Below are 25,406 nucleotides of genomic sequence, written 5' to 3' on the forward strand. Positions count from 1 at the left end.
AATAATAGGTATATCAGAGGGAGAAGAGAAAGAAAATGGAATGGAGAATATACTCAAACAAATAATAGACGAGAACTTCCCAAGCCTGTGGAAGGAACTAAAGCCTCAAATTCAAGAAGCAAACAGAACACCAAGTTTTCTTAACCCCAACAAACCCACTCCAAGGCACATCATAATAAAGATGACACAAACCAATGACAAAGAAAAAATTCTCAAGGCAGCCAGGGAAAAGAAGAGTACAACATATAAAGGAAGGCCTATTAGATTATCATCAGATTTCTCAGCAGAAACTCTACAAGCTAGAAGAGAGTGGACCCCAATATTTAAAGCCCTGAAAGAGAGGAACTTTCAGCCAAGAATACTATACCCATCAAAGCTATCCTTCAAGTATGAAGGAGATATAAAAACATTCACAAATACAGAAAAGATGAGAGAATTTATCAACAGAAAGCCCCCACTCCAGGAAATACTAAAGGGGGTTTTCCAACCAGATTCAAAGAACAAAAGAAAACAACACCACAAGTAACAGCTCCACCAAGAACACAATAAAACCAAACTTAAACTGTGACAACAAAGGAAAAAAAGGGGGGAGAGGATGGAGATTAACAGTAGCAAAGGATGATGAAGTGCAGAAATACTTATAAGATAGGGTACTACAATGAATATGGTAGGTACCCTTTTCATTACTTAATGGTAACCACCCATAAAAAAACCACCACAGAAACACTTGACTTAAAACAGGTAGCAACAGAGGAAAGAAGTATGGAACACAAACAAACAAAAACAAGTGATAGAAAAACAAAAGAGAAGAATCAAACTAGATACAAAACTAACAGAAAGCAATTTATAAAATGGCAGTAGGGAACCCACAAGTGTCAATAATTACACTAAATGTAAATGGATTAAACTTACCAATAAAAAGACACAGAGTAGCAGAATGGATTAAAAAAGAAAATCCAACTATATGCTGCCTACAAGAAACACATCTAAGCAACAAGGATAAAAACAAATTCAAAGTGAAAGGCTGGAAAACAATACTCCAAGCAAACAACACCCAAAAAAAAGCAGGCATAGCAATACTCATATCTAATAATGCTGACTACAAGACAGAAAAAGTACTCAGAGACAAAAATGGTCATTTCATAATGATTAAGGGGAAGTTGAATCAAGAAGACATAACAATCCTTAATATATATGCACCAAACCAAGGAGCACCAAAATATATAAGACAGCTACTTATTGACCTTAAAACAAAAACTAACAAAAATACAATCATACTTGGAGACCTCAATACACCGCTGACGGCTCTAGATCGGTCATCCAAACAGAGAATCAATAAAGATATAGTGGCCTTAAACGAAATACTAGAACACCTGGATATGATAGACATCTACAGGACACTTCATCCCAAAGCGACAGAGTATACATTTTTCTCTAGTGTACATGGAACATTCTCAAGAATTGACCATATGTTGGGCCACAAAGACAATATCAGCAAATTTAGAAAAATTGAAATTGTACCAAGCATATTTTCTGATCATAAAGCCTTGAAACTAGAATTCAACTGCAAAAAAGAGGGGGAAAAACCCACAAAAATGTGGAAACTAAACAACATACTTCTAAAAAATGAATGGGTCAAAGAAGAAATAAGCGCAGAAATCAAAAGATATATACAGACAAATGAAAATGAAAATACGACATATCAGAATCTCTGGGATGCAGCAAAAGCAGTAATAAGAGGAAAGTTCATATCACTTCAGGCCTATATGAACAAACAAGAGAGAGCCCAAGTAAACCACTTAACTTCACACCTTAAGGAACTAGAAAAAGAAGAACAAAGACAACCCAAAACCAGCCGAAGAAAGGAGATAATAAAAGTCAGAGCAGAAATAAAGGAAATAGAGAACAGAAAAACTATAGAAAAAATCAATAAAACAAGGAGCTGGTTCTTTGAAAAGATCAACAAAATTGACAAACCCTTGGCAAGACTCACCAAGGAAAAAAGGCACAGGACTCAAATAAATAAAATCCAAAATGAAAGAGGAGAGATCACCACAGACATCATAGATATACAAAGAATTATTGTAGAATACTATGAAAAATTATATGCCACCAAATACAACAATCTAGAAGAAATGGATAAATTCCTAGAACAATACAACCTTCCTAGACTGACTCATGAAGAAGCAGAAAGCCTAAACAGACCAATCAGCAGGGAGGAAATAGAAAAAACTATTAAAAATCTCCCCAAAAATAAAAGTCCAGGCCCAGACGGTTATACTAGTGAATTCTATCAAACATTCAAAGAAGACTTGGTTCCTATTCTACTCAAAGTCTTCCAAAATATTGAAGAAGAAGCAATACTTCCAAACACATTTTATGAGGCCAACATAACCCTCATACCAAAACCTGGCAAGGATGGCACAAAGAAAGAAAACTACAGACCAATATCTCTAATGAATACAGATGCTAAAATACTAAACAAAATACTGGCAAACCGAATACAACAACATATTAAAAAAATAATACATCATGATCAAGTGGGATTCATCCCAGAATCTCAAGGATGGTTCAACATACGCAAAACGGTTAACGTAATACACCATATCAACAAAACAAAGAACAAAAACCACATGATCTTATCAATAGATGCAGAAAAGGCTTTTGATAAAATACAACACAATTTTATGTTTAAGACTCTCAACAAAATGGGTATAGAAGGAAAATATCTCAACATGATAAAGGCCATATATGATAAACCATCAGCCAACATCCTATTAAACGGCATAAAACTGAGGACTTTCTACCTTAAATCAGGAACAAGACAGGGTTGTCCACTCTCTCCACTCTTATTCAATGTGGTGCTAGAAGTTCTGGCCAGAGCAATCAGACAAGACAAAGAAATAAAAGGCATCCATATCGGAAAAGAAGAAGTAAAGCTATCACTTTTTGCTGATGATATGATCCTATACATCGAAAACCCGAAGGACTCCACAAAAAGATTATTAGAAACAATAAGCCAATACAGTAAGGTCGCAGGATACAAAATTAACATACAAAAGTCCATAGCCTTTCTATATGCCAACAATGAAATATTAGAAAACGAACTCAAAAAAATAATCCCCTTCACGATTGCAACAAAAAAAATAAAATACCTAGGAATAAACATAACAAAGAACGTAAAGGACCTATATAATGAAAATTACAAAGCATTGTTAAGGGAAATCGAAAAAGATACAATGAGATGGAAAAATATTCCTTGTTCTTGGATAGGAAGAATAAATATAATCAAAATGGCCATATTACCCAAAGCAATATACAAATTTAATGCAATTCCCATCAAAATCCCTATGAGATTTTTTAAAGAAATGGAACAAAAAATCATCAGATTTATATGGAACTATAAAAAATCCCGAATAGCCAAAACAATCCTAAGGAAAAAGAATGAAGCTGGGGGCATTACAATACCTGACTTTAAACTATATTATAGGGCCACGATAATCAAAACAGCATGGTATTGGCAGAAAAATAGACACTCAGACCAATGGAACAGAATAGAAAGCCCAGAAATAAAACCACATATATACGGTCAAATAATCTTTGATAAAGGGGCCAACAGCACACAATGGAGAAAAGAAAGCCTCTTCAACAAATGGTGTTGGGAAAACTGGAAAGCCACATGCAAAAGAATGAAAGAATGAATGAATGAAAAAGAATGAAACTCGACTACAGCCTGTCCCCGTGTACTAAAATTAATTCAAAATGGATCAAAGACCTAAATATAAGACCTGAAACAATAAAGTACATAGAAGAAGACATAGGTACGAAAATCATGGACCTGGGTTTTAAAGAACATTTTTTGAACTTGACTCCAATGGCAAGAGAAGTGAAGGCAAAGATAAATGAATGGGACTACATCAGAATTAAAAGTTTTTGCTCAGCAAGAGAAACTGATATCAAAATAAACAGACAGCCAACTATATGGGAACTGATATTTTCAAACGACAGCTCAGATAAGGGCCTAATATCCAAAATTTACAAAGAACTCATAAAACTCAACAACAAACAAACAAACAAACAATCCAATAAAAAAATGGGAAGAGGACATGAACAGACACTTCTCCCAGGAAGAGATACAAATGGCCAACAGATATATGAAAAGATGCTCAGCTTCATTAGTTAGTAGAGAAATGCAAATCAAAACTACAATGAGATACCACCTCACTCCTGTTAGATTAGCTATTATCAACAAGATGGGTAATAGCAAATGTTGGAGAGGCTGTGGACAAAAAGGAACCCTCATTCACTGTTGGTGGGACTGTAAAGTAGTACAACCATTATGGAGGAAAGTATGGTGGTTCCTCAAAAAACTGCAAATAGAACTACCTTATGACCCAGCAATCCCTCTACTGGGTATATACCCCAAAACCTCAGAAACATTGATACGTGAAGACACATGTATCCCCATGTTCATTGCAGCACTGTTCACAGTGGCCAAGACATGGAAACAACCAAAAAGCCCTTCAATAGAAGACTGGATAAAGAAGATGTGGCACATATACACTATGGAATACTACTCAGCAATAAGAAATGATGACATCAGATCATTTACAGCAAAATGGTGGGATCTTGATAACATTATAAGGAGTGAAATAAGTAAATCAGAAAAAAACAAGAACTACATGATTCCATACATTGGTGGAACATAAAAATGAGACTAAGAGACATGGACAAGAGTGTGGTGGTTACCAAGGGTGGGGGGGGAGGGAGGACATGGGAGGGAGGGAGGGAGAGAGTTAGGGGGAGGGGGAGGGGCACAGAGAACTAGATAGAGGGTGACGGAGGACAATCTGACTTTGGGCGAGGGGTTTGCAACATAATTTGATGACAAAATAACCTAGACATGTTTTCTTTGAATATATGTACCCTGATTTATTAATGTCATCCCATTACCATTAATAAAAATTTATTAAAAAAAAAAAAGAAAAGAAATAAGCATACCGAATATTTGAATTGACTATTACTTTCTCCCTTTATTTAAATTTTTACAGAAATTATTTTCCTAAACTACATAATTATAAGAAAAATATTCAATAATTAGAATTCTCAATTTTATATCTCATATCCTGCATGGTCTCTGTTTCCCCAAGATTCTTTCCTCCTTTTCTTTTGAAGACTGGGGGGTTAGTCGGTCTACAGTGGGGTTTGAGGAAGGGTAGGGCAACAAATGTCCAGTGGTTTCTCTGCTTTTATCTATTCCCTTGCTTTTGGTCATAAATCTCAAGTGCACTTTTGTGGGTCTTGGGGCCCCAGTGTCCATGGGTTTTAGGGTTATTGGGATGGCTTCTCCGCCATGCATGCTTTTCTCCCACCTTCAGGAAAGTTTGGGTTAGAACTCTAACTATATGAGTTCCATCAAATGCCACTCCTCCACTTGCCAAAATGTTTTTTGAAATGTTTCTTACACTCTTGACACCTCACCTTTCTCTTTGTCCTTGCGGGCTCTACCTTTTCATTCTTTTACTCTCTTTTTAGTGAGGCTTGGAGGTAAACAGCATGTGTTGTTAATATGTCATGTTTAATCAGCTTGAAAATTTGGAAACTTAAAGTTTGGACATTTAAACAATAGGATTTAAACAAGATATGAATAATAAGAAAGAGAAAGCAATTTAAAAAGTGTTAAGTAGGCCTTGGCCAGTTGACTCAGTGTAGAGTGTCGACCCTGTGTGTGGAAATCCTGGGTTTGATTCCTGGTCAGGGCACACAGGAGATGCGACCACCTGTTTTTTCTCCCTTACCCCTTCACTCTTTGTTTCTCTCTTCCTCTCCCACAACTATGGATTGATTGATTGGAACACATCAGTCCTGGGCACTGAGGATGACTCTGTTGAGCTTCTGCCTCAGGCACTAAAAATTGGTTGCCAGCAGCCCCAGATAGGCAGAGCATCGGCCCCAGACAGGAGTTGCTGGGTGGATCCCCATTAGGGTGCATTTGGGGGTCTGTCTCTGTATCTCCCCTACTTTTCTTAAAAAAAAGTATTAATTAAGTAAGGAATGAATGAATATTGTGACTTTTCATTTCTGGAGATCAAGTCATACATTTAATTCAAGCATTTCCTTCATATAGTTTTTAAGACAATGCAGAATAAATATCAAGTACTTATGTTTTTAAAGCACATTTTTCAGGAATTTTGCTATCCTTATTCCTTGAAATTATAAATGGGGCTTAAAAAATAGGATCCGAAGAATGAGAATTAAAACTAAACACTCAACTGGCTTAAGTTCAAGACTCTCTTTTTGAAGTTCAAAGGGTGCTAAAAGATGCCTTTGACTTTGATAAAAGATAAAAGATGCCTTTGATTATTTTTAAAAGAATGTAATGCTTTGCATGGCTAAAACCGAAAAAATGAACCATGAGCAGCAGCTTACTCTTGGTAGCAAATGTGCCTCAGAACCTTATTTTCTTGAGCTGTGTGACTGCAGACTGTGTTATCGTTCAAAGCACACTTCTCTCTGGCCTGCTGCGTTAAAACAAGAGACAAGTAGAAATTTAAAATGAAGGTAGAATTATCACTACATCCAAAGAGATAAAAGACAAAGACTTGATTTGAACATTTACAAAACATAGTAGCATATTAACATGAAGTTTAAGTCAATAAAACATATAGTTTCATATGAATATTTATTTGCAGAAAAGAAAGCTTGTGTTTTCCAATTGGGCAGAACAAAACGTCTGCAATTAGTAAATCTTCTTTAAGCTAAGGTCTGCTCCTTGGTCTGGCCATTCTGGAAACTGAATGAAGTCACACACTATTTCACGAACCACTAATACCAAAATATAAATTTATTAGAATGTACTAAGAAGTACACGTGCCAAATAAATCACAAAGTTCTTGTCAGTGGTTTAGGAAATCTTCATTCCCAGTGTTGCCTTCAGATTAGAAAAGCCTGGGTCATTTTAACAAAGAGCATAATCAATAAAAGGATAAACTTCCCAGAAAGGGAACATTTAACACTTTTACCAGGCTCTTACAGCACCTTCTATCTTGGTGATGGAAACCTGAAAATTATCTTACACATTTTTTTTCTTATCAAGTATTCTTACCAGACACCAAAAACCACATACCATTAAAACAAATCTTTATAGATGACATCTTGTAGTGCTGGTGCCAGTCAGTGTTCAATACATTTTGGTTGCGTGAATGTTAACTGCATGATAACCTCATGTTAATTACTCATTTATGTGTATATTTTTCATTCTTTGATTAAACGGAAGTGTTCGATGGAGGCAGGTTTCTCTCTTTGAAAGAACATAAAACTCTAAGAGGAAATCGAATGGATTTTGAGGAAGGAAGGGAATGGTCAAATGGTCAAAACCACCCTAGTAAACAACCAAAACGCTGTTATCACAGCACTCTTGTGCCTGACTGACACATGTTACTTGGGCCGTAGCAACCATGTTAATATTTAGGGAGCATTCAGTTCTTTACAGAATTACATTTACACATCTCCTCTCATTTGGTATTTACAGATGAGCAATTTTAAAATTCCTCCAAACCTCAAGCCTAGTGATAATTCTGGATCTTCTCCCCAGATGATGATGATTCATCCTAATTGAGTCCTGTAGCTTCCCACGAGATATTGAAAGTGTTTCCATCAACAAAATGTACATACTACCAGCAAACACCATTTCCAGCCTTAGTATACTAGGTCCCAGAATTTTGGAAACAGCTGATAGTTTCTCTCCATATGATTCAGACTCATGTAGAACCAAAGTACTCATAAAACAAAAATGTATCCTAGAAGCCAGAAAAATATTTTTAGCATAACTTTGTTCATTAGTTTCTGGATCTTTTTGTTACTTTGGTATACATGAAAACTGCTTCTTTTTGCTTGAACTATTTAAAAAATATTATATAAGTTGTGCTGTAAAGAATTGGAAGCTTCATCTAACTTCTGTGGTCATCTCTTAGAGCTCTTTCACTAGAGCTCTCTTTCCCTTATAGGCACAGGGCAGCAGATGTTTCTTGTGTCAGCAGAAACAAGATTTCCTTTGTTCTTAGCAATTTCCTCTCTTTGTATTACAGGCCAGTCTGAAAGAATTTTGCCAGAAATCTTACATGTTTGATATGAAGGCATGCAAAATCAATTTCTAGAATAAATGGTTGAAAAAAAGCCTGCTTAGAAGAAAGAATTTAGATCAGAAATGTACTTGATATATATTGTCAGGCTGCAGAAAGTTACATATGCAATATATGTAAATATCAAATATTGGATCTACTGCTTGCTGGCTTAGAGACCTTGGCAAATTAAAACATTAAGCCCCAGGTACACGATCAGCACAACCATCAGTGTTTGTTAATATTAGTCCCCTGCAGTCCTGGAAGTTTTCTGACACCTTCTTATTTTCCAAAATCTTCTCTTTCTAGAATTCATGAGAAAAACATACCTCTTCAGATCAATATATTTTCAAAATATATTAAAATATACAAATACACAAATCATTTTAATAGATACATTTTGGTTTGCTTGCCTTCTTGATAACTTCTAAGAAAGTATTTTAATCTTACCAAAAAATTTTCCTAGCCTGACCAGGCGATGGCACAGTGGATAGAGCTTTGGACTGGGATGCAGAGGACTCAGGTTCGAGACCCCGAGGTCGCCAGCTTGAGTGCAGGCTCATCTGGTTTGAGCAAAGCTCGCCAGCTTGAACCCAAGGTCGCTAGCTTGAACAAGGGGTCACTTGGTCTGCTGAAGGCCCGCGGTCAAGGCACATATGAGAGAGCAATCAATGAACAACTAAGGTGTCACAATGAAAAACTGATGATTTTTGCTTCTCATCTCTCTCCGTTCCTATCTGTTTGTCCCTATCTATTCCTCTCTCTGACTCTCTCTCTGTCTCTGTAAAAAAAAAAAAAAAAGAAATTTTCTAAATTACACTTTTGTCTGCATTACATTAGAACCTGTAAAAAGCAAATACATGCAGTGACCTGGGATTATGAGAGAGGGTGTCCTTCCATTGATTGGAGTACATTGTCTTTGTTTAGACTTGGGGACAAAGAACTTTGTGTGCCTTCGGACTTAGTATTATGTAAACAAAGAAATGTCTAGGAGGGGAGAAATTATGTCATTGAATAATAGAATAGAAAGTGATTTCTGAAGTAACTAAGCCAACTTTTTATTTTCCAAGAACTGAGTTTAAAAGAGGAAGTGAGACTCTTCTGGGTAACAGAACAGGGTAATGCAGAGGTGGGATTTCACGCATGGGAACAGTAATGGATTCTGGAAAACTTTTGACCAACATGTTAACTTACTCTAATGCTTATTTTTCCCATTCTTGACAGAGGAGTGAAAATGAAAACTCATGAATAAGATTCAAGTGTTTGAGAATTTGTACATCCAGTACTGCTTTCATGACATACCTTTGTCAGTTACATAACTGTATTCAAGGATATGCACACCATTTGTGATGTTATTTTGTGGGAATTAAATGAGATAATATATGGCAAGCACTTTATTCAATACCTAGCTCATAGGACACAGCAAATATTAGCTATTTATATTACCATTATGTACTTACATCTGGGAATCCTCTTTCAGCCAAAGAGTAAGGCAGAAAAACACAACTTTGGAGATAGTAATTGTATCATTCTTCACAATATCTGAAGAGTGGAGTAAGAAGAATAGTATTATTACCATTGATATCTGGGAAAACGAAGACACTAAACATTCACAAATACATTTCAATTACCCAAACCGGTTAGAAGCAGAGAGAGAAGCATTCTTCATTTCCTGCCTTCTCCGTCCTGGGTTTAAGTACTTAAGTGTTAGATGTTCTAGTTTTCTCAAATAACTGACTGTGAAGAAGACGCCCTGAAGCCGTGTATAGAAAGCTCTGTGGGCTTCTCCTGGAGACTTCCTTTTTCTCCATCAGCTTGACAAAGAAGCAATGGGTTTGTCTGAACACTTCCCCTTTACCAAAATAAATAAGTAAATAAAGAGGAACGAACACGTGGGCTATTTTTAAAAATATTATGTATTTTTTTTCATTATTAAAGAAATAGGCATCAACCACTAATACCTATTGAACAGTATCTTCCTGGCAATCAATGCATTGTGTGCACTAACTTATCCATCCAAAATCCCTGGGCAATTTACCTAATTTTCCCATATCTCCATTTCTTCTTCTATAAAATTAACTTTAAAAATGCTCCAGGTAAGGGACAAAAATATTTTTTAATGTAAATAAAAGATTAGTGAAAGGTTATAAATACAATTTGTTAATTTTGTATAGCTCCTATTCCATTTGCACTTGATTTTGACTTATGTATATATATTTGACAGGTAAGGGCTGTAATTGTGCTTCAAAATTAAATTTTTACAGACTAATATTTATATATTTTTCCATTTCTTATGTTTACAATAAATGAGTGTAACTAAATTTTTCAAAGTTTAAAGCACTTAGAAATAAATATTACATGACCTGTGGTGGCGCAGTGGATAAAGTGTTGACCTGGAAATGTTGAGGTCGCCGGTTCGAAACCCTGGGCTTGCCTGGTCAAGGCATATATGGGAGTTGATGCTTCCAGGTCCTCCCCCCTTCTCTCTCTCTGTCTCTCTCTCCTCTGTTTCTCTCCTCTCTAAAAATGAATAAAAAAAAAGAAATATTACATGACTGATCAGTTACTATTGCTGCTTATGAATACAGTTCTTTGGAATTTGAAAGCCAGCCTGTCATTCAGAGATTGATTCAATGATACATAAATAATCTACAAGCCAAATAATGAATAGGCAGGTATTTTACTGCATCTTTTCACTGAGCTGCCCTAATAGTATAATAAAACTGGAATTAACTTCTGCTCAAAGAAATGAAAAAAACATATATTTTAAACATTTACATACCTGTTACTAATCTGTACAAGGAATATGAACAAGTTATATCGAAATCTTCCATCTCAGGTTTACTTTACAATATGGTACTTCGGAGAACTGAGTGTAAGTAAAATATACTAGCAATAATGAGCATTTAAAGAGCCCTTATAAAAATCTTGCATTGTGGGGAAATATAAATTGAGACCATTTATTCATCAAATATATATTAGTGCCCACAATATGCCCTGCACTCCTCTCAGTTGAGAGGACATAATAGTAAACTAAACAATGAGGTGCCTGCCTTTGTGAAATTTACATTCTACTGTGGCGGACAAATACAATACATTATGTTGTCAGCCACCGCAATGAAGAAACATACAACAGGTAAAACATGAAACTATTGGAGGAGGGTTCCTGTGAGGAAGTGGTGAACCAAGGATTCTCCAAACAGACCTAGTGAAGTGAAGAAGCAAGCCATATGCACCTCTATAAAGAGGATTTTCTTGTACTAACATTTTCTCATTTTCCAGAAGCCTGTGTGCAAGACTTTTAAAAATAAACAGACATGTAACAATAGGCACGCATCATACCATTAAATTTGACTTTACCAACTGTATGCAAATAGATTATGCATACACAGAGAACCTGTAAAACACCAAGAATAACCAGAAGTCTTTGCTGGCTTGAACTATTTGGCAGGCATAGTTCATCTAAGAAAAGAAGGAAGAGTCTTAGGTGGAAGTAAGCCGCCTCTTCTCTCATTGGCTTGTGACCATCAGTTACTCATCATATAAATCCAAAATGTGGTCACATAGGAGGGTGTAGAAGAAACTAGAGACTCTACAGAGACACAGCACAAGTAAGTGATATAATTGAGCTCTACAAAGATAAGAAGTGAGATAGTCTTTGCTCTTTACTTTAGGGTTTTGTTTTTATTACTGTCATATTCTCTGTATGACTGAGCAACTGTCTTGTGACTTATTGTCACTGTTTCGCTCTCTTGGAACTTGCCTCGTTCGGAACCTCCCTATGTTAGCTGCCAAGTGCAAATCAATTGGTAATTTTAAGAGAAATATAGATAGAGAAGATGTTTAAAGATTTTAAGAGCTTTTTAAAGGATCCTTCTAGTGGATTTTAACATAGTCAATACAAGAGGGAAAACCCTGTCCTAATCAAGGTCTGTGAACTGTTTCAGAATTTTCCCAAGTGATGTTTTCAATGTGTGAAGTAGTAGAGAATTTCATAGTTCTTCACTTTCTTTTCCTGTCTTTTTTTTTAAGTTTAGGGATTTTATTCTTCCTTACCACCATGTAAAATAGGTATTATTATCATTTTTGGAAGGAAGAGGGAAGATGAACATGAGTGGGCAACTCCGTTGTGTCTTTGTGGTGAAGAATTAAAGTGTTAACCCATCAAACATTCTAGCATAGTGTCTAGCACATAGTGAATGCTTAGTGAATTACTATTCACTAAGCATTACTATTATTATAAGTCTTCTCTACCCGGTCCAAGACTAGGATGGGGCCAGTGAGGTGAACGAGGTACCTGGGCAGGCAAGTTCAGGGGCACCTATTACCAGAGTTGTGCATGTGTTGATTCTGCACCTGTGGGGGATCGAGTATCTTCTTGAGAAGAGGATCCTCTTAGGCAAAAAAAAAAAAAAAAAAAAAAAAGGAGTTTAGGTATTTTATTTGTAATATTTTTTATTGCTTTAAGGTTCATTTTGTTGAAGTGTCCTCATGTTTTGCCAAGAATTACATTCTATCATCATTTGGTTTCAAAGATCATTTAAAAAATTTAAGCCCTGGCCGGTTGGCTCAGCGGTAGAGCGTCGGCCTAGCGTGCGGAGGACCCGGGTTCGATTCCCGGCCAGGGCACACAGGAGAAGCGCCCATTTGCTTCTCCACCCCTCCGCCGAGCTTTCCTCTCTGTCTCTCTCGTCCCCTCCCGCAGCCAAGGCTCCATTGGAGCAAAGATGGCCCGGGCGCTGGGGATGGCTCTGTGGCCTCTGCCCCAGGCGCTAGAGTGGCTCTGGTCGCAACATGGCGACGCCCAGGATGGGCAGAGCATCGCCCCCTGGTGGGCAGAGCGTCGCCCCTGGTGGGCGTGCCGGGTGGATCCCGGTCGGGCGCATGCGGGAGTCTGTCTGACTGTCTCTCCCTGTTTCCAGCTTCAGAAAAATGGAAAAAAAAAAAAAAAAAAAAAAAATTACCCCAGGTTAGAAATTTGAATCATAGCTCTCAAAGGATATTTCAATTATTCTTTTTGCTTTGGATTTAATATGAGGCAACTGTTTTATTTTGCTATTACTTTATTGTTTAAAGATTGTTGTGATTTTTATTTAATTTGATATCCTGATTAAAATAAGAGCAGTGAGAAAATTATGTTCTACAAACTTTTCATTAATACTATATCATTATAATATGACTTTACACCGATTATCTATATAGAAAAAATGACATTAGAATTAAGGCAATAACCATATGTGCAAACTAAGCACAACCCTTACACAGTCTTTAATAAAAAGTTTTTTTATTATGTGCTTGACCAGGTGGTGGCACATTGGATAGAGAGTTGGCCTGGAATGCTGAGGACCCAGGTTTGAAACCCCAAGTTCTCTGGCTTGAGTCCAAGTTTGCTGGCTTGAGCAAGGGGTCACTCACTCTGCTGAAACACCCCCCTCCCAGTCAAGGCACATACAAAAGAGCAATCAGTGAACAACTAAAGAACCACAACAAAGAATTGATACTTCTCATCTCTCTTCCTTTTTCTCTGTCCATCTGTCCCTCCCCCCGACTCTTTTCCTAAAAACAAACAAACAAACAAAAAAATAAAAGTGTTTTTGATTAGATGATGTTGATATTGCTTCATGCAGGTCAGTCACTGCTTCAAAGAATAAGCTTTGAACAGCTTCATTCATTAAAAAAAAAAAAATCTCTCCTGCTGACCTACAATGGCTAGAAGAAACCTTCCAATAATCTCCACTCATGTCACTGGCATTCATCGCACCCAGGATGTTCTGATATAGCTGACTGCATATCTGATAGTCTCTGCCTTGTGCGCTAAAAAAAAAAAAAAAAAAAAAAAAAGAAAGAAAAAAGGCTCTGGTTGCAATGGAGGAAGGGCCCCAGATGGACAGAGCATCACCCTCTAATCACCCTCTAGTGGGCTTGCCAGGTGGATCTGGGTCGGGACACATGCCGGACTCTGTCTCTGCCTTCCTTCTTCTTACTAAATTAAATAAATAAATAAATAAATAAATAAATAAATAAATGAGTAAGAGCTCACTCATGTAGTCCAACACTTCCACAAATAAAATAAATTAAGATAAATAGCATTTAGGTTCTGAATTAAATTATAAAATGGTCAGTAATTCCTTACTTGTAAGTTTTCTATCCATCAAAATTACACCAAAAATTCCATCCCTTTTCTCAGTTACATGTTGAAATCTTTAAGGTACACCATATGATAATTGAATATTAGCTCCTTTGCCAGAGAGTTACGTTTGGATTGTTGTCACATTTCTGGCACAAACACTAGAATTTTACTGTTTCACTGTACTCTTTTAGCAATGTACAAAATAAAGTTAAAATAAAATGGCTCAGTTAAAATAAAATGGCTTTCTTATGATAGTGTGTATTTTCTCAAACTACTTCTACAATAAACTATCAAACTACTACACTGAAATGTATTGTTGTTATATGAAGTTAAAAGAGCTACAAACCTAGAAGAAAGAAAAGAAATACCTGCTTTTCAAAAACACTATTATGTTTCATCTAAAAGGTTTAATTTCTAAATTAATTTAACATAAATTAAAGTTAAACCTTCTTTTGCATTTAATGGCTAAATTAATATGAGTTCATATGTGAGAGTTTCTATCCGGGGTCATTAATCATATGTTAATCATTAGTCATATGGGGTTTTTTGAGTCACTTTATATTTTATTTTTCAAACAGAATTGTAGAAGGCTTTTTATTTGTATGCTGTATCAAGACTTTACATGACTTTCCTTGGAGTGGAAAGAAGGCAATCATTAGTTTTAAGTGTAGAGGAGCTCTTTAAGCACGATCAACTTTTTAACTTCCTATTTCGGTATCATTTCAGGAAATACATGCAGCCTTCCCTATCTGATGAGATTCTTAACACAGAACGGCAGTGGAAGGGCTCAGAAATGAAGCTGACAGGAAATAAGAGGCCAGCATGATCTAGAATTTGCCTAAGCCAGTCAAATCATGTTTAGGTCTATAAGCCACCTGGATGGTATTTCCATGTATTATGTGAAGTTGGAATCTACTGATGTGTATTCTTCCTCTTTTGTCTCAGAACCATTTTAGTCTGGTCCCCTCATGTTCCCATTGTAATGTCATGTCTGTTATGTACTCCTGAGATTCTGTTCTGAGATGCTATGCACCTCTGAATGCCTAGTCCTGAACAAAGGTCACATTGCCAGAATTGTGAAGTTTTCTAATGTCTTGCTATCTGGTTGGTCCAGTTCTTCCCTTCTGTTCTGTTAATTTGTCTTGGCTGGTTTGGTTCTTGGCATTTCCATTTGCAATTTAGGGTCAGGTTTATATGGATACTTGTTTGGAATTTAAATATAGACAATCATTTTGACTGCAAATTAGGACAGTTTTGTCTCTTCTTTTCCACTACTTATATATGTTATTTATTGTTATCTTGAAGTAATGAATTAAGTAGGCCATCCAGGACTATATTGAATAGTAAGGGAAATAGCAAGGTTCTTGTTATTACTGACAGTAATGAAAATGTATCTTGTGGGTTTCCCTTATGTGTGATGTTTGCTCTGAGTTTTTATATAGAGACTCTCTTAGGTTTTGAAGTTTTTATCTATTTCCAGTTTGCTAAAAAAAAAATATTTTTAATATTTTTATCACAAATGAGTGATTAATTTTATAATTTTTTAAAAAGCACTTATTTGCAGCCCTGACTGATGTCCCGAGTTTGATTCCCAGTCAGGGCACACAAGAGAAGAGACCATCTGCTTCTCTTCCCCTCCATCTCCCCCTTCTCTCTCACTTCCCCTCCTGCAGCCAGTGGATCGGTTGGTTCCAGTGTCAGCCCTATGCTGAGGATAGCTTCATTGGTCCAAGCACATAATCCTCAGGTTCTAAAAATAGCATGGTTGATTTGAGCATCAGCCCCAGATGGGGGTTGCTGGGTGGATCTGGTGGGGGTGTATGTGGAAATCTGTCTCACTATCTCCCCACCTCTCACTCAAAGAAAATAAAAGCATTTATTTATTTGCAACTACAGAGAAGATAATATAATCTGGTTTTTTTTCTCCTTTAATCTATTACTGTAGTATATTATACAGATAGATATTTTGGTGTCGAAACATCTTCCCCTCCGAGATACACCCTATCTTGTCATTGTATTTAATTTCTTTTTATACACTACTAAATTTGAATAGTTAACATATTATTTAGAATATTTATATCTATGTTTATATGTAGGATTAATCTATAATCTTCCTCTTTTTTTTTTAATATTTTATTTATTGACTTTTAGAGAGAGGGGAGAGAGAGAGAGAGAGAAAGGGGAGGAGCAGGAAGCATCAACTCCCATATGTGCCTTGACCAGGCAAGCCCAGGGTTTCGAACCGGCAACCTCAGTGTTCCAGGTCGATGCTTTATCCCACTGCGCCACCACAGGTCAGGCAATAATCTTCCTCTTTTAATGTCTTTGACCTTTTTTCATTTTTCAGTTCTTGGAAACTACTTGCAAAAGTTAAGGCTTATCTTTTTCTTTTCTTTTTTTTCTTTTTCTTTTTTTTTTTTTTTTTTTTTTTGGTATTTTTCCGAAGCTGGAAACGGGGAGAGACAGACTCCTGCATGCGCCCGACCGGGATCCACCCGGCACGCCCTCTAGGGGGCGATGCTCTGCCCCTCCGGGGCATCGCTCTGTTGCGACCAGAGCCACTCTAGCGCCTGGGGCAGAGGCCAAGGAGCCATCCCCAGCGCCCGGGCCATCTTTGCTCCAATGGAGCCTCCACTGCGGGAGGGGAAGAGAGAGACAGAGAGGAAGGAGAGGGGGAGGGGTGGAGAAGCAGATGGGTGCTTCTCCGCCTCTCCTGTGTGCTCTGGCCGGGAATCGAACCCGGGACTTCTGCACGCCAGGCCGACGCTCTACCACTGAGCCAACCGGTCAGGGCTTAAGGCTTACCTTTTTCTTTAAGATGAAATAAACCCCACCTGTAAAATCCTCTGGGTCCTGTAATTTTCATGGGTGTAGCTAATTACCAATTTGGTCTCTTCACTGGTTCTAGTTAAATGCAGGCTCTCACTTTCTTTTTGATTTGTGTTAGTTTATATGCCTCTCACAGCTTTCTCATTTGAGGGTTTAGATTTGTAGTGGTAGCTTATGATTTTTAATGATTTGCTTTATCTGCTGTTATGACTTCTTTTTATTTGTAGTAGTATATAATTATTTGTGACTTTTCATATATTTTCCTCTTTATCAGTTATATGAGAGGTTTCCAATTTGACCTTTTGAAAAATTTTAGAGAAATAACTGTCAGACCCGAGTTACAAGCAATACATCCCTGCAGTCTCCCATCTTGTGGTCAGGATTTTATTCTCCTTTATTCTTAAGGAGCCAAACTCCTGTCTGGCCCCTGCCTCTCTCAAGATTCAGAGTCTTGTTCACTGCATTTATTTCTGTTCATTTTGGCCCTAACTTTTAATCCTAACTAGAGATTTTCTTTTTTATATTTCATTTTTTATTTTCATGTGCTTGCGGCAAGGTGGATTTATCAAAGAACATGACCTTGAAGACTTGAACCAGTCAAATCACACAAAGCTGGAATCTCACCTCTGCTAGGGTGGGAACTCTACCTCTCTTACTTTCTCCCTCCCTCTCTTCCTTTTTATTCTCTTGCCTTTTTCAAGCCAAGCACTGTATGTTACACACAATATTTTCATTATCATTTTACAGGCAAGGAGAATAAAGCTACAAACAGGTGAATTGCCCAAGACCATTTAGGTAGTAAATGGAAGTCACTCCAAAGCCATACATTCTCTTTACTGTTGAACTTGCTCCTCACTGCATCCCTTGGTGGGGAGTCGGGATATGTTTTACCTTCACTTTTTTAGTCCATTATCCTTATAAAATAAAGTGAGATTATTGTGGTAAGAGATATAGTGCTAGACACTCTCCACTATCCTTATCTTCAGCTCTTTTTTAAAAATTTTTAATTTTTTATTTATTCGTTTTAGAGAAGAGAGAGAGAGAGAAGGGGGGAGGAGCAGGAAGCATCAACTCCTATATGTGCCTTGACCGGGCAGGCCCAGGGTTTTGAACTGGCAACCTCAGCATTCCAGGTCGACGCTTTATCCACTGCGCCACCACAGGTCAGGCCTCTTCAGCTTTTGTTGTAAATCTCCTTATCTATTTTTATTGACCATAAAAACATTAATTGAAATTGTTAATGTTCATTTTTAAGCAAAAACTTTGCAAAATACAGAAATAATTTTTAGACTCAGGAAATGTTTTCACCTTTGTTTAAAGTTTATTCATTCTCTTTGGTTATAAAAATGTGCACATATATCCTGAAAAACAAGTTTTCAAGTTTGGGATTAGTAGCTGTAGAAATCAAGAAAAAAAAATTGGTTCAGTAGAAAATATACAAGTAACTGCTCCTGCAGTTACTATTTTGACGTGTCAGAATAGCTTCATTAATGAGTTCCAACTGTTAAAAGAATGTTCAGGAAAGAAAGATAAGCATTTATCAAATGTTCATGGACCTGTGTCAAATCTTAGATTTAAAGATATACTTGTAGAGCCTAACCAGGCGGTGGTGCAGTGGACAGAGCGTCGGACTGGGATGCAGAAGACCCAGGTTTGAGACCCCGAGGTTGCCAGCTTCAGCGCGGGCTCATCTGGCTTGAGCAAAAAAAGCTCACCAGCTTGGACCCAAGGTTGCTGGCTTGAGCAAGGGGTTACTCCATCTGCTGAAGGCCCACGGTCAAGGCATATATGAGAAAGCAATCAATAAACAACTAAGGTGTCAAAACAAATAACTGATAATTGATGCTTCTCATCTCTCTCCGTTCCTGTCTGTCTGTCCCTATCTATCCCTCTCTCTGACTCTCTGTCTCTGTAAAAAATAATAATAATAATAAATAAATAAATAAAATTTAAAAAAAGATATACTTGTAGAGAAATGCAGACAACTACCAGTCTATGTCAAGAGTTTTAAAATATCTTTGTTACTTTAGTGAAATACAATATAAATTGGCATGATATTGCAAATTAACAAGCAACCCCTTTGCTTACATGCAGAATTCTGGAACTCAACATTGATATTTATGTGGCATTTGAGCAAATAAAAAAAGATTATATGTTTAAATTTTACTGTTGACTGTGATGGAAATATATAAATCTACATACACATATAATGTCTATAAAAATATCATATGTATAAAATATTTCTTTAGCCTGACCTGTGGTGGCGCAGTGGATAAAGCGTTGACCTGGAATGCTGAGGTTGTCGGTTCAAAACCCTGGGCTTGCCCGGTCAAGGCACATATGGGAGTTGAAGCTTCCTGCTCCTCCCCCCTTCTCTCTCTCTCTCTCTCAATCTTTCTCTCTCTCCTCTAAAATGAATGAATAAATAAAATATTTCTTTATTGCCATGGAACCATTGATCTTATGACAGCAAAAATAAATTTAAAATTGTGTAAAATGCTATAAGATAGAAACTGCAAATAAAAATGACACTTTTCCCACTCTGAAGAATTATTTTTGGTTCTTTTTTAAAAAATAAATAGATGAATGAATTTAATGATTATGTTTTTTATTTCTGAGATAAGATTTTTTTTCTTTATTATGATTACATAAAATGTTCCTTTTTTTCAGAGGGAAGTCTACTACCTCACATTTTTTATTTATATTTTGGTGCTCTGATATTTTTCTTATTTATTTCTAAGCTCAGAATTTCTAAGGGACTTAAAAATAATTTCATTGTTCTGATGGGCAATTCATTTTGTTCCCTAACTTTGAACTTCCAGTATGCATATTTCTTTCCCAAAAGAATCTAAGGTTGTAAATCTTGGAATACTTAATAGTTTGCTCCAGTGAATTCTTCTCTCTCCAGAGAATATTCCCTTACATGTTGGTATGTATGACATGTACCACATTTCACTTGGGTGTGGATTGGGACAGGACACAGCATGATTAGTGTGGGGCAGCTGTGTTAGGCTTGCTTGCTGGTGTACCAGCTGCAAACACTTTGCTTGATTAGTGCATGAACATGTGGCAGAGGCACCTGTGCATAGCCTGTATAAGGTTATTGGTGCTTGAGCTCAAGAGAGATTAGAGATGGGGGATTATGGATGGCGGATTGCCTGCCCGCCACTGTGAGGGGCCATATTGCTGTTTGTTTGCCTGAAAAGAAGTTTTCTCCTGCCTATGTGCTTGTCCGCTGTTGTGAGACTTTATTAAATGGGATGGCCCAAGCCTTTCCGGCTCTGCAGTCTCTTTACCGTCTGCCTGAATCCAATGTGAACCTGCCTGACCTCAGCCACCATCATTACATCCGGCATAGTGGGCAGGATTCGGAGCAGATAGGTATGGAGCCGCAGCCGCCCTTGAGGAATGGGGTAGAGGACTGGTTTTGTTATGGCTCCCCGTTGCTGTCATTCTGGGGACTGTGGGCTGGCTGGTTTGTACAGCCCTGTGAAAGGAAACTGAGAGCTCTGTGCGAGAGGCAGCCCGAGGTCGAGAGATCCAGGGTGAGTTGCAGACCCAGCGTCAGCAATGGCTTGAATTGGAGCGAGTGCTGGAGAAGGAAGCCGAACAGGTTCGTGAGTTGCAGTTTGCCCTGGAAGTTGAACATTGGCAGCGGCAGTTGTTGGAGGAACAACTGCAGGTTCAGCTTCAGCAGGCCGAGAGCTTGCAGCTACAGAAGCTGAAGATGGAACTGTGCCAGCAGAGTGGCTCTGAGTCGCTGGGAACAGGTGTTTCCAGCTCCTCTTCTGAGGATGAGGAGGCTTGGGCTGAAGCTGCTGTCCACATACTCAGAGCTTGGCCAGTGGTCATCCAGAAGGTAAAAACCCAGCAGCAAAGAGTACCTGCTGAGCCCCTGGTAGGCTTGCTGCATTTGTGGGACATAGGGTGGGTGGCATCATGCTCTCTGGAGCAGAGGTGGAGAGTTTAGCCACTGCTGCCATGTGCTCCTCCTTGGGGCAGCGTCTTCAGAGCTTCCATGATGACAGGGATGAGAGGGGAGGGCTGAGGCCCCATGTGAGCCTAGTTGCCTGTAATGGACCTTTACCTTGGTGATTTGCACAGACAGCTGGGCTGTCTATTGTGGACTGACTGTTGAACTGCAACCAGAGGGGGGCACGGGCTCCCTTGTTGGACAGATATGCTGCCATTGGATAGTATGAAAGACCCTGATAACGGGGTGCAGCTCCAATGGATTCCCTCTTGCACCAGGAAGCTTCTCTTACCCTGTTGCAGAGATCACCAAAGACATTTTTGGTTTCCATGGACATGGCCCTGGACTGTACAGGCCCCCACCTGTGATGAGTGGCCTTGTTGGCACCGTGCGGTGGGGAGTTGGAGGTGGGCCTCCAGTTAACTCCCTGGGCAGAGTGCTCAGGGAGACATAGGGAAAGGCACCTTTGTAATTGTCATTTTTGGTATGTATGTAATGTATCTATTTTGAGGTGAGCAACCCTAAAGGGGTAGAATGTGGGGCAGCTGTGTTAGGCTTGCTTGCTGGTGTTCCTAAAGTTTTTCCAGATAGGCAACCAAACAATAATTTCCAATCATCCTCTCCACACCATGAATGCATGAACTTGAAACATGAACTTGGTAATCTAGATTTTTATGATTTGTTTGACATTTTATATGCTGTGATTTCAGGTGGAACTTTGAGGCTTGAGCCCAACTTTTTAAAAAAATATATAATAAGCTGTTAATATCTTTGAAAGTCTTTCTTAATAGAAAATAAAATATTTAAACTTGTTACTTTAAATAAGTGTTATTATAATTTTTATTTATGTAGTTATCATTATTATTTATTTTAATGTGCTATATTCAGTGTTTATTTTTCACTACAGAACAAGTTCAGAGTTATTAATAGCTAATAATTAAGTGTTTAATATTGTTCTAAATGCTTTACATTTATTGCCTCATTAAATCCCCAAATCTATATTAATATCTTCATCTATAAAAAGTAGGATTTAAAATTCAGTGAGATTTTGTTGCATATACCCAAAATATTCAGTAACTAAATGAAAGAACTAATGAAAATGTTTCTTTCTCAGTTGCCTAATTATTACAGAATTACAATATAGACTGTTAGTGTTTGAAATAATTGTTTTTAAAATTATTATTATTTTTTATTTATTTTTTTAAGTGAGAGGAGGCAGTGGTTGGATTCAGCTGGTTCACGCTGGTTTGGCAGAAATGATACCTAATTTTTTGTTGAATTTGGTAAACAGGTTGTTAAAATGGCACTTGTGATCAGGGTTCTCTCTAAGGTGGACACCAGGGAAGCCGCCCAATTTGGAAATCGCAAATTTACATTCCTTACTCTTTTTTTTTTTTTTAACAGGGACAGAGAGAGAGTCAGAGGGATAGACAGGGACAGACAGACAGAAACGGAGAGAGATGAGAAGCATCAATCATCAGTTTTTGTTGCAAGACCTTAGTTGTTCATTGACTGCTTTCTCATATGTGCCTTGACCATGGGGCTACAGCAGACCCCTTGCTCAAGCCAGTGACCTTGGGTCCAAGCTGGTGAGCTTTTGCTCAAACCAGATAAGCCCATGCTCAAGCTGGCAACCTCAGAGTCTTGAACCTGGATCCTCTGCATCCCAGTGCAATGCTCTATCCACTGTGCCACTGCCTGGTCAGGCTCCTTACTCTTTTTGATGTTCATCTGTGCTATAGCATATTCTAAGCACCTGTAGTAATGTTCATTCTGTACATAGGTGAAAATATTTTGATGGAACTATGCTTGTAATATTTATTTATTCATTTCATAAAACTCATTATACCTCTGATGAAATACTACATTTTCATTCCTTCGCATTTGTTACTTCAGTAAACAAACATGTAATGTAAAGAGAAAAAGCGCCAAACAACCATGGTGTGTCTAGCTGTCATTGAGAATATCTTAAGTAATGGTTTAATTGTTTTTGTCAGGTTTATTTAATATTCTTTCATTAATTTTAAAACTTTCTTATAATGTAATCTAGTTTTGTGTACCTCTTTTATTTTTTTCACAGAGACAGAGTAAGAGTGAGAGAGAGGGATAGACAGGGACAGACAGACAGGAATGGAGAGAGATGAGAAGCATCAATCATTAGTTTTTTGTTGTGACACCTTAGTTGTTCATTGATTGCTTTCTCATATGTGCCTTGACCATGGGGCTACAGCAGACCCCTTGCTCAAGCCAGTGACCTTGGGTCCAAGCTGGTGAGCTTTTGCTCAAACCAGATGAGCCTGAGTTCAAGCTGGCGACCTTGGGGTCTTGAACCTGGGTCCTCCGCATCCCATTCCAACACTCTATCCACTGCGCCACCACCTGGTCAGGCTTTTATTGTTCTTATTTAAATATTAAATGCATAAAATAATAAACTACCTTTTGGTATATCAGTTTTTCATACTTAAAACAGTCATTAAGACAGAGAACTGGTTGTTAAATTATTTGAATTCCACTACAAGGAGGGGAGATAGAGAGATAGACTCTCGCATGCACTCCAATGGGGATCCACCCAGCAACCCCCATCTGGGGCCGGTGCTTGAATCAATCAAACTATCCTCAGAGCCCGGGGCCAACGATCAAACAAATCAAGCCAGTGGCTGTGAAAGGGGAAGAGAGAAAGAAGGGGAGGAAAGAGGGGAACAGAAGCAGATGGTCGCTTTCAGGTGTGCCCTGACCAGGGATTGAACCCAGGATGTCTGCACACTGGGCCAACTTTCTATCCACTGAGCCAACCTGCCAGGGTCAAAATACAGGTAATTGTTTTAAAGCAATGGAATGAATGTATAGAAATCATAGAAAACTTACAAAGTTCTAATAGCTTACATCTAGTCAAATAGCTAGTGTTATAAAACTTTCTGAAAATATAAGAAAAGTTTGGGGGTTTTTTCTTTCCTTGCTCCTCTACAGAGGGAATGGAGGAATGTGTTCACCATTGTCCCATTTCAAAAAAAGTCCCGAAGATGGGGTGTGTTTGTATGATGTAAGCAATGCAATAAAGCCAGCAGCATGGATCAGTAAGAATGAAAAGACAACAATGGTTCCCTAAACCTTTGATTCCTAGAGGGAAAAGCCATGGATAAGGAAAGAGAGGGGATGACAGTTTGGCATGGCTGACTCATGTTCCTGTTGTGTGTATCCCAGCCTTATAGTTCTTACCCATCTACCCTCACAAACTCAGGAGTGTCAGCAAAGCAAACAAGCCAAATGTCAAACACCAGTCATTACAAGTGATTAAAGGCAGGACAAAAGCATCTTAAAACAAAAACTTTTGACTCCATCCTCTGAAGGTTGTAGTGCAGATATCCTCTTACTCAGAAATCATTTTAGAAATAAAATTTGTATTTGGTAATTTTAATGGAATGTTCTAACCAGCTCTTAAAAAGTGAGTCATTATCTTATTTCAAGTCATTCCCATTGTTATTAGGATAGTGATTTATAATTCTGGCTTTGAAATATCTTCTAATATTTCCAGATATCTCAAAAGATGGCATAAAGTTTTCAAAATGTCCCCAAAGAAAAATGTTGAAACCTCTATTAAGGGCTCAATTATTCTCTTTCCAGAATACACAATGCCAAGCTACAAACTCACATATTTTAATATGAGAGGGAGAGCAGAAATTATTCGTTACATATTTGCATATTTGGATATAAAGTATGAAGACCACAGAATAGAACAAGCTGATTGGCCTGAAATCAAACCAAGTAAGTAGCACAAATAATAATTGATGAAAATGTAGAGAAAATATGTTTCCAGAATGTTTTCTGTTCTCAGGGAAACAAAAAAATAAAGGATTTTAATCTCACATAGCTTTATATTGAAAAACAGCAGTTTAGGTAAATTAAATAAATGCTATGTAACCCAGAAAATTTCTTGTTCAAGGTGAAAATACAAACATCACAGAAAGAGAATAAAAAGATAAACCAATATGAAGTTTTGTCAGAGAGCTGAAGGGGGAATGCTGAAGTCAACATTCTTTGATAGTTGGTGTTGGATGGGCTTGCTATCCGCATACCTATAATGTTTGACATTGGATTAGATGTGCTGTACTAACAAAAAACCAAACTCAAAATGGCTTAAGTAATAAGGAAATGGATTGTATCATATAACTGAAAATATGAAAATAGAACAGATTTTAAAGAATGGCTTTATCCATTTTCCTCTTCTTTGTGTTGGCTGCATCATGAGGCTGGTAGCAATTTTGTTTGCTGCAGTTCTAGAGAAAGAGTAACAAAGAGAACTACTTCCTTAAGCATTCCCAAAAGAATGAAAAAAAATTTTCCTAGAAGACCTCAG

General features: G+C 37.7%; 1 protein-coding gene across 2 annotated transcripts in view; it reads left to right on the top strand.

Annotated features, from left to right (window-relative positions):
• Positions 1-11,593: 11,593 nt before the first annotated feature.
• HPGDS (hematopoietic prostaglandin D synthase) overlaps positions 11,594-25,406 on the top strand; it is a 29,831-nt gene continuing 16,018 nt past the window's right edge. The window contains exons 1-2 of one of the 2 annotated variants that reach the window (XM_066279877.1): positions 11,594-11,731; positions 24,674-24,814. In XM_066279877.1, coding sequence (XP_066135974.1) covers positions 24,682-24,814 — 133 coding nt within the window. In that variant the 5' untranslated portion in view covers positions 11,594-11,731; positions 24,674-24,681. Of the gene's footprint in view, positions 11,732-18,127; positions 18,243-24,673; positions 24,815-25,406 lie in introns of those variants that run through there. The other variant, XM_066279878.1, reaches the window with a different exon arrangement.

The sequence above is a fragment of the Saccopteryx bilineata genome, chromosome 5 (assembly GCF_036850765.1).
Source record: "Saccopteryx bilineata isolate mSacBil1 chromosome 5, mSacBil1_pri_phased_curated, whole genome shotgun sequence".
NCBI lineage: Eukaryota > Metazoa > Chordata > Mammalia > Chiroptera > Emballonuridae > Saccopteryx > Saccopteryx bilineata.